This window comes from Musca autumnalis, unplaced genomic scaffold (genome assembly GCF_047663935.1).
Source record: "Musca autumnalis isolate F117 unplaced genomic scaffold, ASM4766393v1 scaffold_4, whole genome shotgun sequence".
Lineage (NCBI taxonomy): Eukaryota > Metazoa > Arthropoda > Insecta > Diptera > Muscidae > Musca > Musca autumnalis.
This window is the reverse complement of record NW_027411977.1, coordinates 132,825,307-132,841,552: the sequence shown is the minus strand read 5'-3', so window position 1 is coordinate 132,841,552 and position 16,246 is coordinate 132,825,307. Positions and strand designations below refer to the sequence as shown.

The 16,246-nt window shown below is 36.2% G+C and overlaps 1 protein-coding gene across 1 annotated transcript in view; it reads left to right on the top strand.

Moving 5' to 3' along the window:
• path (solute carrier family 36 member pathetic) overlaps positions 1-13,750 on the top strand; it is an 85,298-nt gene extending 71,548 nt beyond the window's left edge. The window contains exons 4-10 of the mRNA XM_073983992.1: positions 4,731-4,826; positions 4,970-5,120; positions 9,570-9,776; positions 9,843-10,294; positions 10,356-10,499; positions 12,103-12,214; positions 12,299-13,750. Of these exons, the coding sequence (XP_073840093.1) occupies positions 4,731-4,826; positions 4,970-5,120; positions 9,570-9,776; positions 9,843-10,294; positions 10,356-10,499; positions 12,103-12,214; positions 12,299-12,490 (1,354 nt within the window). The 3' untranslated portion in view covers positions 12,491-13,750. The remainder of the gene's footprint in view (positions 1-4,730; positions 4,827-4,969; positions 5,121-9,569; positions 9,777-9,842; positions 10,295-10,355; positions 10,500-12,102; positions 12,215-12,298) is intronic.
• Positions 13,751-16,246: the final 2,496 nt, after the last annotated feature.

Here is a 16,246-nt window from a genome sequence, read left to right as displayed (position 1 = left end):
GAATTAGACTTAATGTAGATGAATGAATAGCTTAATATTTACGAAAAATTGTGGTTTTATTTGTACGAGGTCTACTAGAAAATTTTGTCGCTTAATAATGAAAAAGCAATTATTTATCATTAAAAATAGTTTTATTGTTTTTTTAAAGTATTCACCAGCATGCGGCACTTTTTCTACTCCGATTGAGACACCTCCAAAACATGGTTTTTGAACGCTTCATCAGCATCTTCTGGCAAAGAAAATCTTTGACCACGCCTTTTTTCCATGATGTTCGAGATTCAAATGAAGTCATTGGGTTCCATCTCAGGGCAGTACGGCGGATGTCCAATCAAGTTTACGTTTTGTCCGGTCAAAAAGGCGTTGATTTGATAACTCGCATTGCAGGGTGCGCGTTGTGATTCTTCTTCTTTTGTTTGTTTTTCGAATTTCCCATGAAGACTTCAGGCAAACAAATTGTGGTGTACCACACAGAATTGCCCTCCTACGTTGCTCAAGCGGAATAGTGCCACATGGCCAGTTTTGCCGAAGAAACAGGCGACCATTTGCTTCGAACTGCTTCTTCAATGAACAACATTTGATGGATTTGCTCGTCTTCGAATACTCAGACGGTCGATTGCTGTTTTGTTTCGGGTTCATACGTATAGATCCATGATTCGTCACCTGTGATTATCTTATAAAAGTCCTTAAAAGAACGGCGATCATATTTTTTCAAAATTTCTTTGCATTAATCGACAAAATTATATTTGGATTAAGATTAAAAGTGTTGCGGATGAGGTACCTGAAGGAATGCATCGGCATAGTCCATTTTGGAAGTGGATCTTATTTTGGGAGTAATTTCTCTTCGTTAGATAGCGCGCCCTGCAGTCATTTCAGTTGGTTACCGTATAACTTTAAAGTTTTCGACCACTATGCCATTTTCAAAGGATGTGTGACAGACCCTAAACTGCAGATAAACATAAATGTTGAACTTTTGTGCGGGAGGTACCCTAAGCAGAAGATCGATATGGACCATAAACTGCACATAAACATAAATGTTGAAGTTTTGGACCACTATGCCAGAAAGCATGGACTTGCCCACGAAAGACATAAAATCGGTATACATTTTCAAAGGATGTGTGACAGACCCTAAACTGTTGATAAACATAAATTGTGAACTTTTGTGGGGGAGGTACCCTAAGCAGAAGATTGATATGGACCATAAACTGCACATAAGCATAAATGTTGAAATTTTATGGGGGAGATACCCTAAGGAGAAGTCCGATATGGACCATTTTCGAAGTTAAACTACATTTTGACAAAATATTAGGAAACAAAGTTCGGGCCAAATTCAATCAATCCGTTCAACAGATCTAGCGTCCTTGCCATTTTAATGAAATTTTTTGAACTTTTGGGGTGAGGTACCGGAATGTATGGACCCCTATTGTCCATCTTCGAACTCAACTAAGTTTGGAAAAACTTTTAGAATGCCAAATTTTGGACCGAATCGGCCGATCCGTTCGAGAGTTGTCGTGCGCTCCAGCCACTACACATAGTGCCATAAAAAAAACTTGTAACGTCGAAATAGGGACAGCAAAGCAAGTTGTTAAAACATAAATCAAAGAAATCGAGAGCAGCTCTTAAACTGCACTTTTCCGAAGTTTTGTGTGGATGTTACCTAGGTTTTTTCTTTTCTCGGGAATACCGGATGTACTTCTCGTAAAAATATCACGATGTGCCAAGTATGTACCAAATCGGTTTCTCCCTTCGAGAGTTATCGTGCGTACCAGTTTTGAACTTTTGAGGGGAGGTAGCTGAAGGAGTGGACCGTTATAGATAATCTTCTATGTAACTTAAACTAAATTGAAACAGGGTATTGCGAAGGCCAAATTTTGGACCGAATCGGCTCCAGCCACTACACATTGTGGGCAATTTTCTTAGGGAGTATGGACTTGCCCCTGAAAGAATTTGTACTTTAGTAAAGTTGTACCGGTGTACAACTTATTGTACAAAAACTAAACGATTCGAGCGGAGGTTGTAAGCTGGACTTTCCCGAAACTTTCCCTAAGCAGTAGACCTATATACATAGTCCATATTCGAACCTGACATATATCTAGTAGAAATATTACGATATTCAAAGTATGGACCAAATCGGTTACTGCTTTCGAAAGTTATTGTGCGCACCATATTTGCGAAAAGTTTCGAATTTTCGTGGGGGAGGTAGTCGAAAGAGTAGATCGATATGACGCATCTTCGAACTTTAACTAAGTTTGGACAAAATATTACGAAGGTCAAATTTTGGACCCAATCGGTTGATCTGTTCAAGAGTTATCGTGCACTCCAGCCTTCAAACAGGCTAACAGACGGATTGACATTGATAAATCGACTCCCAATTTCCTGAAACAGGTTTCGTCCAAACATACTTGAGGTCTAAAACCATTATTTCGATGAGACACATTTTGCCTGTATGAAAGTGTATAGAGCTGGCAAACTATCGATATTTCCACGGGTGTCACTGTGGCGCAATGGTATGCACACCCGCCATGCACGGTATAGGTCCGGAGTTCGATTTCTAGGTCAGACATCTCATTTTCAACGGTGGCAAAATACCCCTCAGTCGCCAGCATTACATTTCCTGAGTATTGGAACCATGAAAAACTTCTCTAGAAGTGGTGTCTTAAGATATATCATTGAGTCGGGGTGCACTCATTGATATGAAAGAAGTCTCTCTCGTCTCTTCGGGGATGTTTGTGGAACAATTATATATTATATTATATTATATTATATTATATTATATTATATTATATTATATACTAGCCGCCCGGTCCGCGTCGCTGTCCCTTGAAACATTTTTATGTTACCTTTTCTTAAGTCAATTATATTTTTCTTACATCGTTAATTAGCCGGAATCTGTAAGTGACTAGTAGTAAAAAATCTTCAGAAATGTTGGTGTCGATATGCAATTTTAACATACCGCCAAGGAACTGATGACTTGTTTTGACTGCCAGTTTTGCTCAAATAATCGGTTGTTTGCCAGTGTGGCAGTTCACTTTTGTCAGTCATCAGGCAACCACAAAATATTTTGTGGTTGCTGGACTGTTTGACAATTATCGATAATTCCGAAAAATCGACAGTCAAAACTGATCGTGTGTACCCCACTTTAGTCTAAAGACTAACAGCCTGTTTCTGTATGTCGAAAGAAGAATGTGTTGCGAATGAAACACGCCCAAACTCTTGTGTGTCTTTTAAATTTGATTTTTGTTTTGAAGCAAAAGCGAATGTAAAATAATTTCGAAAACTAAAGATTGGTAGTGTTTCATTCGCACACATTCTTCTTTCGACATACAGAAACAGGCTGTAAGGGTATAAATATGGGTCACTTATTTTGCCCCCAATTAATAATAAGTAATATAATTTAATTCGTTTTTGTTTTCAACACAGAAAACATGTTTCAAAACACAAGGATTGTGACAGTTGTCCATTCGCATTGATTTCTTTTTAGGTACTGTAGGCGTATGTGTTGCCAACTTCTCTATGAATTTTCTTATTTACGCGCCTAAAAGTATGCTTTGATTTAAAAAAGAAGTAAATCAAAAGTCTCAACATTATCGGTGAAATTGTTATTGAATCATTCGTGCAGTATTTACGAAGTGTATTGACTTGTTTCGTATTACCGTTACTATTGTTACAACCAAATTCTTCTACAAATGGTCATAAAACCTCAAAGATAATTGATTCCAACAAAATGCAACAGCAACAGATAGCTGATGCAATAAAAATGTTCGGTGCAGTCAGTCAGTTGTTGCCCCAATGAAAGTAGAGAATATTATATTGAGCTTTGTTGTTGTTGCCATTTTGGACAGTATCATTTTGCTGCTATTTTAAATTGTTGGCCAGACGTACATATGAATGTATTGTATTTACTTCGTAGTAGTCACATGCAACAAATGCTGAGTAGGCATTTGTTTACAGTGCCTAGAAGTTGTTAAGAATTGTACAAGAATTTTGAGCTGTGGGACCACAAAAAGTGTAAGATATAAAATACAAAACATTTAACGAATTGTGGACATATTTGTCTCACCAGTATTTTAAGGGAAGGGGCAGAGGGCCGCCATTGATTGAATAAATGTCGCAAATATAGCTTTGTGGTGGATAGTTCGTTTTTTGTTATTTCTTTGTAACTTAATTGAAGCCACCAAAAATTGAAACTGCTAATGTTGCAAAAACCCAGCGAAGAACCGCCGACCGCCACACGTACACACATACCAACAACAGGCCAATTAATGTTGTTGCTGGTGGATGTGATCATCAATGTTTTGTCGCAACTTGTGACAACAATTGAATGTTGTTCGTCCATTCGCTCGTTCATTGGTGTGGTAGTGATGTTGATCGCATTACTTATTTGTTGTTGACTTGTCAAAAGAATTTCACTACAAATTTAGCCATTGGAGAAGATAGTTGGTCATATTTTTGAGCTGCAGCTTTGAATTCTCTTAAAAGGAAATTGTCTGGTCTGCGATAGGCATCAGTTGTTGTTTGGTTTTTCGAGAGATAGGTTGTACGAAGAAAGAATTACAAAAGAAAATATTGAAAGAAAAACGTGAGACGGAACACGAGGAAAACACATTAAAAAATGTCAAAAATGAATGACTCTTTAAATGAGCCCATGGAATTAAGGCAGGTTTTTTGGTTTTATTTTATAAATAAAAATAAAGAAATGTTATAATAATTCTAATTTTTTTCTTTTTTTACAGATACAAAATCCAACCACGTAAAGATGCTGAACAGGCTGCCTTAAATCAAACAGATTATGATCCATTTGCTGAAAGACGAAATGAACATCCCACAACGTAAGTTGGCGTATTTGTTATTGTTGTTTTAATTGGTTTTCACCCAAGTCGTCCTAGACCTTGAGTTTGGCCGTTATAGAAATTTTCTAAATTTTAAACATTTGACTCACATGTTTTGTTGTTGCTGTTTTTCATCTTTACAGTGACAGCGAAACCTTAACGCATTTGCTGAAAGCCTCCTTGGGTACTGGCATTCTATCCATGCCCATTGCTTTTATGTACTCTGGTATTATAATGGGTATTTTTGCTACAATAATAACCGCCTTTATCTGTACACACTGCAGTTATATATTGGTAAGTTTTGTTTTAGTGAATGAAAAAATACGAAAAAAAACAAATTTTGACAATAAAAGAAGAATCAAAACAAAAATTAATAAATAAATAGGAAACAAAGTGGATTCAACGAGTATTTTTGAAATGTTGTGAATAAGTGCATGAAAAGCTAATTTCTTTATGAACCTTTGAAGATGCTTTTTTTTAGTCACAATGATGAAAATATAAGAAAGTGATATAATGAAAAATAATAAAAAAAACAATAAATTGTACAAGAAAAGCTTAAAAAAAATTAGCAAAAAGTCCATTTGTCCCGTGTATCCCCTTACATAAATTCCGAAACTCCTTGTATGTCCCAATTTACATTGGGCGAGTTCACTTGCGGCAATTTTTCTCGTTCCCTTTTAAACTTGCCTCTTGCATTTATACAAAGCAATTCTGTTCCGACAAGTTTTGTTTTCAAAACAATGAAAATAATGTCAAAGAAGAAAAATATAAAAGGAATTACATGAAAATTGCCGGTACGAGCAATTTTTTCCATTTCCATTCCCCATAAGTGTCTCTCCTACAAACAGAGACTTGCCGCAAGTAAACTCGCCTAATGTAAATTGGGACTATTATAATTATAACAAACGCCAAGATGTTTTTTGTAACTTATATTCATATTACCAAACTAGTAGTAAGAAGGACTATAGTCAGGTCGAAATCGATTATGTGAAACCCTACACCACAACGTACATGAACTTTTCATGGACCAACATTATTTTGGCTTAAGTCTCGTTTAGTGACACCTCTCGGATCGGGCTGAAATTTTTGCCATAGATAAATCTTAGGACCCTTATCACAATGGTATATAACTTTCTCGGGGGAAGTACATACTTTCCATGATATGATTCTTGATATTTTGTAAATTTCCTACTTTAACACCATTAATAATAATTGTTCCACAAACATCCCGGGCGGGACAGGGGAGACTTCTCTCATATCAATGAGTGCTCCCCGATTCATATTAGCTCAATGATATGGGACCTACTGTTTATCGCCGAGTCCGAACGGCGTGTCTAAAGACACCACTTGTAGAGAAGTTGTACAAGGCTGAAATATTTAGAAAATGTCGCCAACATTACTGAGGGGTATTTTGTCACCGTTGAAAAGTGCTTAATGTTGACTGGCCGGGGAATCGAACCCACGACCTTTAGCGTGCAAGGCGGGTGTGCATACCATTGCATGTATGTATTCAGTCCAAAGTTTGAACAAAAAATTTCATCCTAAGATATATAAATTTGTAATCTAATTTTCTTAAGAAAATAGTATATCTACTATATAGTTTATTCTGAAACTCATACTGACATTTTGTGTAGATTTTTTTTCCTTTTAATACTTTTCACCTAGAACCATGTTTCATATTACTTTAATCTATCAACTCGAAAAAAGAAGGAAAACATTTCATGAAAACATTTTTTCAGCAAAATATCGATATTTTCATGATATACTAGCGGACCCGGCGAACTTCGTCTCGCTATTAAGGAATAAAATTTCATACAAAAACTCAGGGCCTGTTTATGTATGTCGATAAGAAAACGAATGCGGAAGAAAAACTACCAAATTTGAGTGTGTATTTCAAATTTGTGTTTTGTTTTGAAGCTAAAGCAAATGAAATAATATTTCAAAAACTAAAGTTTGGGTGTCTTTCATGCGCACACATTTTCGTTTCGAAATACATAAACTGGGGGTAAATTTTCGGTTTTTCCAATTTTCCGACTTTTCCAGAGAGATTTTCCAAAATTTTCTTCCGTAAAGACCTTCTCCTCGAAAATACGAATAACTGACAAAAAATTTTACAGAAATCGGCCTAGCCGTTCTCATTTTATGAATTACTATACATTTTTTACACCATTTTTATATATATATATAGATAATGTTAATTGAAATTTTATTTCTTTGGGGACCCATAGTTGACGAAGAATATTTTAGTCTTTGAAGTCATCTCTCTAAAATTATGTTTTGTGGGACAGTTTTGAATGAACTCAGATGAAGTCCGACTTTAACCCTAAAACGTATTTTTCATTTTTAAAGATTCCTGGCGATTAGATAAGATTTACAGATTAGGTGTATTCTGAGACCGATAGTAAAATTTTATGACGAACAATTTTGTAGAATATTTAGATTTAAGGGGAGTTTTTGAAAGATTTTCTAAAAAAGGCCCAAAAAGACCCCTTTGATGAACCGCATGAGGGTTAGAGTTTATAGCAAAAATATTCCCCACATCCTCTTCAATAAAGTTGCCAAAGACTCTATATACCTAAAATGCAAGGATTCCAAGATATCTTAACTCGAATATTAAAAAAAAAAATAGAAATGGGCGGAACTCGCCCCTCCTACTTTGGTTACTTTCCGATATAAACTTTAAAAATGCCGATACACGAGTCTCATATTTTTAGCTCTACTTTCATAATCTACTCAGTTTTCATTGTCATTGTTTTGTTGTCGCCCATTGTAATTGTGGCCTGTTAAACGAAATTGTGATTGCAAGCCGATACGGCACAACTTTTAACCTTTTTAGCAAATTTCATGAAAATCCCTTCAGAAGTTTTGTAGATATAACATATTTAAAAAGTGGTTGTGGTCAAGTCTTCTCAGCAAAAAAAGTCCTCCCAAAATCATGGGTTTTGTAAGGGATTTTTGGCAGCCGTAACTACTCGCAAACCCCCTTTCTTCCCCATTATTTTTACAAGGGCATGTCGCACTCAGTTTGTAGTTATTTTATGACCACTAGAATAACTAGTTATTCTGTGGCCACTAGAAGTTGAAAAGTAAGTTGAAAAAAATTCTATTTTTAGAACAGATGATGAAGAGAATTTTCTTTTTAATTTCATCACACTTCTTACTCTTATTTTATTTCGCTCTCTGTGCGAGAGTACACGAACCCTCTGATTTCTAGCCAAAGACACTACATACTGTGCCACGCACACGAATATTAAGGGTTGCTTAAGAATTTAAATGTGCAGTGCACATGTGCACCACGAACTGTTATTTTTTAATTAAAAAAAAACTCGCGTGCCGACAGTGAGCGTTGAACACACAAACCTAGGATTTATAGTCGGACACACACTCACTGTGCCACCGTCCTCATTACTTAGTGAGGAGCAAAGTAAGTAATTTTTTTAAGAAGTATCCCATTACTTTTCAGATTACTTGTAATGCGAAAAGAAGCTTGTTTACATTACTTTGTAATGGGTTACGTAATGACTAATGGATCCGAATTTTTGCTGGGTTAAGTCGCCAATTATGTTCTTGAGGTCGGAAAAACAATCACCATTCTCACGAAATTATCTTTCAAACCGATACATTCGTAATTTTTATAATTATAGAGTTTTTAAAAAACACCGTTTAGGGTATTCCCCTCCGAAATTCAACAAAATATGTAACCTATATTCACCGAGGGTCATTCATACTGAAAAACTTTTCTGAAAACTTCAGTCAAATCGGTTTAGTAGTTATACCATATTTAAAAATGTGACGTACAAGTGGGCATGGCCAATTTTTCTTTTCGTAAAAACGTAAGTTGGACTATGATCAACTTTAAAAAAAATATCAAAATAGGTCCAGCTGTTCTCAACTGACCGACATTTGATTTTTATTTATATAGATTTAAAAATTGGGCGTGATCGGATCTTTGGGCCCCAAATAATACACAACCACCATTGTCTTGCAAATTACTTTTTTTAATTTTTGCAAATATAGCGTTTAAAAAAATATGGGTATAGGAGAAGGTATAGGGGAATATCCCGCCCCTTCCAAAATTCAACGAAATATGGAGCATATTTTCACCGGGGGTCATCCCTGTACATTCCCTGAAAATTTCAGGAAAATCTTCTCAGTAGGTTGATATAACATATTTAAAAAGTGGGTGTGGTAAATTTTTCTTCTCATATAAATCTCTTTACGGTTCAGTAGATTTTGTAGAAAAAAATTGAAATTGAAAAAGTGGGCGTGGTCAATTTTTCTTTCCATAAAAACCTAAGTTGGGCTGTGACGAACATTTAAATAAAAAATTATCCAAATCGATTCAGCCATTCTCAACTGATGCAATTACCAACGAACAAAATTTTATTTTTATTTATAAAGATTTGTATTTTTTTCTATAAGCGGAAGTCTTCGAAATGCGTAGTCCCAACTTCGAAATAAAATACGCAATAAATAAGTTTTTGCTTGAAACTTTAATCTTATATCAAAATATGAAAAATCTGCATTTTTGCACGCATACCAAGAATATGTTAAATAAGAAAAAAATGATGAATCGGCAAGTGGTTATATGAAACTCGTTGAATTTTTTATAATGGAAAGGTGATAAGGGGTGGATTGAACCACACTACCTTAGCAAGATTTTGCAAAATTGCATTTGTTGATGTTCATTTGTTCATGTTTTTATTAAAATGTGTCTTGTTTTTTTCTTTCTTTTTCCCTCAGGTGAAATGTGGTCACAAATTGTATTACAAAACAAGGCGTTCACAAATGAGTTTTGCCGAAATTGCTGAAGTTTCATTTCAAAATGGTCCCAAATGGTGTCGTGGTTTTGCACCGGTGGCTAAATTTTCCATTTTGTTTGGTTTGTTCCTAACCTACTTTGGTACCTGTTCGGTGTACACTGTAATTGTGGCCAAGAATTTTGAACAGGTAAATTATACAATCTAACATATTGATTTTCAAATCTAATTTTCGTTTGTTTTTGTTTTGTGACAGGTTCTAAATCACTGGACCGGCACTGAAGTTTCCCTGCGCATGCTTATCTCTTGTTTACTCATACCCTTGATCCTGCTCTCATGGATTCCAAATTTGAAATATTTAGCTCCAGTATCCATGATTGCCAATGTATTCATGGGTTTGGGTTTGGGCATTACATTCTATTATTTGGTACAAGATTTGCCTTCAATTGAAACAAGAAACTATTTCCAAATGTCAACACTGCCAGCATTCTTCTCCATTACAATTTTCGCCATGGAAGCTATTGGTGTTGTTATGCCACTGGAGAATAATATGGAAAATCCACGTCATTTCTTGGGCATTTGTGGTGTTCTCAGCCAGGGTATGTCTGGCGTGACATTGATCTACATGTTTTTGGGTTTCTTGGGCTATTTGCGTTATGGTGAAGGTACCGAAGAAAGTATTACCTTGAATTTGCCCGTACATGAGTGGTAAGTTGAATATAGAATTTACATATGTTATTAAGATGCTAAAGTTGTAATTATTTTTCAGGCCCGCTCAAGCTGTTAAAGTGTTGATCGCTTTGGCTGTATTCTGTACATTTGGTCTGCAGTTCTATGTGTGCTTGGAAATTGTATGGGATAGTATTAAGGAAAAGTGTACCAAACGTCCTACATTGGTTAATTATGTGATAAGGTGAGTTCAAATGGAAACGAAAGCATATATTGAAACACTCCCGAAACGAAGCATACGAAGGGAGAGGTTTTGGCGTATGTTTTCTTATATATAAATAAATTTGACATATAAAGTATCATATTGTGGTGCTGTGCATTTTCCGGAATCCATGCTGATTTTGGGCAACTGGGAAACTGTTTCTCATCATGGGGAGGAGTAGTGCCCCTAGAACTTTGCTACTGGCAACAAGATGGATATCGATATTCAATTTTGCTGGCATACCGCTTCAGTAGCGGGACCACCCTGGCAACTTTCTAGTCTTCTGTTACTATATGAGTGGATAACGATAGATTGAGGCCACTTGTTAAATACTCCACCCCGTTGCTTAAGCATTATCATTGAGATTCCGAGTGGCCCATGGTTAATTGTTGTGCTACCTCCTCGGCTGGGAAGTCTCTTCTTATACGGTTAAACACACTCTTTTTCACCCGATAACTCTCGAGTTGCTCTATACACTGCCGGTTAAAATAAAACGCGCACCTCTTCGGATCTGTTACTGCCACGCCGTAACATCCTTTTTTCCCTGATTGGAGAATGATTTAACCGTTGTACAAATGTAGCCCGTTGACTTCAAGAATAACTTCCCAATAGGTCTACAGGCTTCGTAGTCTAGTTGCCTCCGCTGGGAAACTTGGTCTGATTTCGGTAGCGGCTGCAGCAGCGATGATGTCCCGGAAAGTTCTCTCATCTACCGGAGGATCTGAAGGAATGGACAACTGTCTGAAACGGAGATTGGTAAATTCTCTGAACCCTTGCCAAGCTAGTCCATGGTTCAGAAAAGTTTACCGACCAGAGGTTATGCATCGGGTGGTCTGTTAACGACAACGATGATAGAAAGCGTTGCTAGGACACGTAATTTATCTGACAGGGTGCCACAATTGTGATGTCTGGCGTGCTGTTGCAATCTCTGATTGATCTGTTTAAGGAGACCAAGATCGGAAAATGATCTCAGCCAAGGCTCGGCTAGCCCTCTGGTCACTGTCTAGGACGGAATGCCAAAACTCATGATGAACATTGAAGCACCAGACGGTTATTGCCCTCCACTACCGAACTATGTACACATTAAGCAACTCTACTTCGGTTGTACCACACTTTACTGCATTCATCCCATGTATGGGTCACTAGAGTCAAGCACAAGCGAGATAGGTCTGTGTATAAGGAAGCAAGTCCTCCTCCTCCGCTTCTTGTTCGAGGTGACGGTGTGCTTTGTTAGATGCTGCGTTAGTTGTTGTTGGGGAGACAGATGGGCGATGCTCTGGCGCAGCATTCTCTACATCCATTACATCTCACTGAAGTTGACATATGGTGGATGCGGATCTGGCAAACGTAACAGATTCATGGCCAGGGTTCTTCTCTATCCCGACACGGGCCAAAAGAGATCTTTTGTCACCTACGAATTTTATTTCTAAAATTAGGGATCTGCTAATAGTACATTTAGGAGGTCTACGACTCTTTATGTCTTTTTTCTAGTCATAGGTTGAGGGTATTTAGCTGTCAGCTACTACTTTTTTACTTCCTTTAACTTGTTTTGTAATACGAGTATTTGTAAACTCTTTTGTTTCAGAACTGTTTTGGTAACCGCTGCTGTTGTTTTGGCTGTGTCTGTACCTACAATAGCTCCATTTATGGGTCTTATTGGTGCCTTCTGTTTCTCCATTCTTGGTTTGATCTTCCCTGTAAGTAAATGGAATAAAATAATTTATTTTTTAAGAAAACAAAAATTAATTTTTCTTACTTTCTCAATTCCTCCATTCCCCCAGGTCTTCATTGAAATGGTTACCCACTGGGATACCGGATTCGGTGCATACAACTGGATTGTATGGAAAAATATTGTCATCTTCTTGTGTGGTATTGCTGCCTTAATATTCGGTTCAAATAGTGCCATTGCTGATATTATGAAATTATATACATCTGATGCAAGTGCGGCACCAGTTGCTGGCGGAATATCGTAAAGAATCCCCCCTACGTCCCCCTTACTTATGTAGCTAGAATACAGAGTAAAGCAGAGAAGTTATATACAAAAGAAATCTAGTATTTGGTGCAAAATACAATTTAAGATGTTTGATGCTAAAGGAAGGAAGGAAAGACGGAGAAGAACATGTAACAAAAAGACACCTATCATCGAAATGCTTTTTAATGTGTTTATTTATATAACTGTTCTCTAACTATTGTTAGAGATACACATGTCTCTGGAGCTTATATTACATACTGTAAATGCATACAAGAAAATGTCTAAACAAAAAAATGTAACATCTCTTTTTTTTGAAGAATGTTAAATGTATGCAACATAATATTGTGCACGCTTTTTTTGTAAGATAATTTGTAAGAACAGCAACTATATAAATTAAGAAAAACCAAATTCTTTTTTTGAAGAAATTTTTCTCTTAAAACGAAACAGTGCCTTTATTTTTATATAAAACTCTGTTTCTGCTATTTTGTAGCAACAAAAAAATATTGTCAGAAAAACAAAAACTAAAATAGAGAAAAATTTAGAAACTACAATACAATATTATATTTATTAAATATATTTTTTAATTTTTGTTTATTTCTATATATTTTCAACTTTTTTAAAAGAGTTTTGTTTTGCTCTTCATCTGCCTCACTTCTTTCTATTAAGCATTAGTTTAGATAATTAATAAACCAAGCGTATGTATTTTGTAATATTTTGTTTATTTTTTTTTAATATAGATTGCATCAGATTTCTTTTGTTTTCATATTTTTTATATGTAATTTATATTTTTCTTTTTTTATGTTCTTATTTATATTTATTAATTTTTTAATAATCTCAAAAGTATATAAAGATTCAAATTCAATAAATTAATTGAAATACATATACCACACAGTGTTGGCTGCGTTAGGATGGAGATTTGAAGGAATATGGAAAGTAGCATTTATTTTTAGATATATTTTGTGAAACAAGAGCATAAAGAAAATATTGATTTTTCAATATTTCAACATTAAACAAAATTACAACAAATGTTTGCAACGAATGTTTCCTTTGTATCTCATGTTCTTAACTATACTGCCGCAGCATATTCTAAACACGTTTAAACTGTGGTTTTAGATTTCATTTAATTGTTTTTTTAATTATTCATTTTAATACCTCCCAATTTAGTTAAATAGTAATTGTTTGTAAATCTTTAAAAAATTGTACTCATAAAATTTTAAAACAAGAAAGAAATATATTATTTTTTATTTTTTACAAAAACAAATACGTGTAGTTTTTTTTTCAAATTTTTCTAACTGGATTTAAAATCCATCTGAGATAGATACATCTATAGAACATTTGTCCTATAAGCCGAACTAAAAAAAGATTTCCATTCCCCTCTATTTGTTACTTTATTTTTCCAATTTGGAATACCGCGTTTTTCGATCTCGGCTACCACTTTGTAGTACAGTGTAAAATATCCTACTACTTAAAATTGGAACATTGCATAAATGTCAAAAAATTTTGCATTTCCGCCTTCTTCTTAATCTTGTCTTTTAAGTAAGCACAATTCTTTGTTGTAATTTAAAATTTCCTTTGGAAAATTAACTAATTAACTTAATTTACATATGAAATAATCATATTACACTCTTTTACTCAATCGAAGCCTTGGCCATCTAGGGGCCTAATTACGACATTCGAGTATTTGCTCGTGAATGAAAAAATCGAACTATGAAAACCTATGTGTTCTTCAAACAACATTAATGGGTCGAATGTCATCTTATAAAGCCGGCTGTCGAAAGCTGTTCTATAATCGAAGAAAAGAGGGATTTTCCGCAGTGTTAATATCCGGTCAATGGTGGATTTGCCACGTCTAAAGACGAGTTGATAAGGTTAAATTATTTCGTTGACCATAGGCTTTAGTCGTTCATACAATATCGCTGTCACTACTTTATAGACAATAGGAAGAATTATGCCCCTATAGTTGGAGACAACGTTTGTTCCGAGTTCTAGGGATGCATTGCACGTCGATACTATCAACTTGGTTTTGTCGCCTTTACTCCCATACCCACTTTAGCGATCTTCTTAGAGGTATCAATTACTTCTTATCTCCTTTCTTGTGGACGGGACACAGGATGCTCAGGTTCCAATAGTCGGGTACGCCTTCTTCCTGCCAGATGGTGCTAAATCTGGCAGGAAGAAGGTGATGCATACACCTTATGTCGCCTCCGGTTTTAAACAGATCGGCTGCTAAATCATCGGCTCCTGCGGCCTTATTATTTTTCAGCTACTTGATTGCTGTCTTCATCTCATCATCGCTGGTCGCTATACATTCAATAACATCTTCTGGGATTAAGAATGAATCTATAGAAATTCAGTTTTTATTCGTATTGTAGCAAGTCTTTCATTCACTGGGGTAAAGCTAGAGATAAGATGCTTTAACCTCCGACCAACCACAAAACCGCAATCATCGGATTCAAACTGATGCTATATGTGATGGCAGCTAAAATACAGTGCGTCACCTTTATGTGCTGTTGTGAAGCTTTTTCCAATCCATCGGATTTCCTGTATGGCATCTATATTGGACTTGTATTTTCAAGCAAATCTGCCAATGCGTAAACTGCACCTTCTCTATAAAGGGTGTGCACATTCCAGGTGCGGATTCGCAGATCATGGACCTTAAAATCTTTACGAGGGTGGTCAACTTTAGAGGAGTTTGTTGTTCTTATACCCCCAACCGTTAGGCTAATGAGAGCATATATTAGACCGACCCAAAAATATACATATCGTCACCTGAAATGCCCAAAGACGTAACCCTCAAAGGATTAGGTTGAGGGTTACGTCTTTGGGAATTTCAGGTGACGATATCTACAATTTTTATATCCTCAGCATTTACGCTAACTAGGGTATATACACTTTCACACGGGCAAAATGTGCCTCATCGAAATAATGCTTTTAGACCCCAAGTATGTTTGGACGGTATCCGATTCAGACAATTTGGAACTGATTTAGCCATGTCCGTCTGTCTGGCTGGAGCGCACGACAACTCTCGAACGGATCAACCGATTCGGTCCAAAATTGGGCTTTCGCAATATTATGTCCAAACTTAGTTTAAGTTTGAAGATGGGTTATATCGGCCCACTCCTTCCGGTACCTCCTCCACAAAAGTTGGAAAATGTTCGGAAAATTTGTGCTCACGATAACTCTTGGAGGGAGTAACCAATTTGGCCCATACTTTGCACATCCTGAAATTTCCACCAGACTTAGATGAGGTTCCAATATGGACTCAATAGGTCCACACTTTCCGGTACCTCCCACGCAAAATTTGGGAAAAGTTCAGTTTAGGACCTGCTCACCAACCGCTTTGATTTTTGTTGCAACAACTTGTATTCACTGTCCCCTATGCGAGGGTACAAGTTTCGTCAGGGGCAAATCCATACTTCCGGAGAAAATAGTCTGAAAGGTGGAAAAAATCCTATGACACCGCGTGTAGTGCACCAACCAACTCTCGAAGGGATATCCCGATTTGGTCCAAAATTTTGCCTTCGTAATATTTTGTCCAAACATACTTTAAGTTCGAAGATAAGCCATATTGGTCTACTCCTTCAGGTACGTCCCCCACAAAAGTTCAAAAAAATGTGCGCCCGATAACTGTTGATGGGAGTGACCAATTTGGTTTATACTTTATACATCCTAATATATCTGCCTCCTTCGGGTACCTCCCACACAAAATTTCGGATGACTTCACTTTAAGACCTGCTCTCTAATTACTTTGATTTTA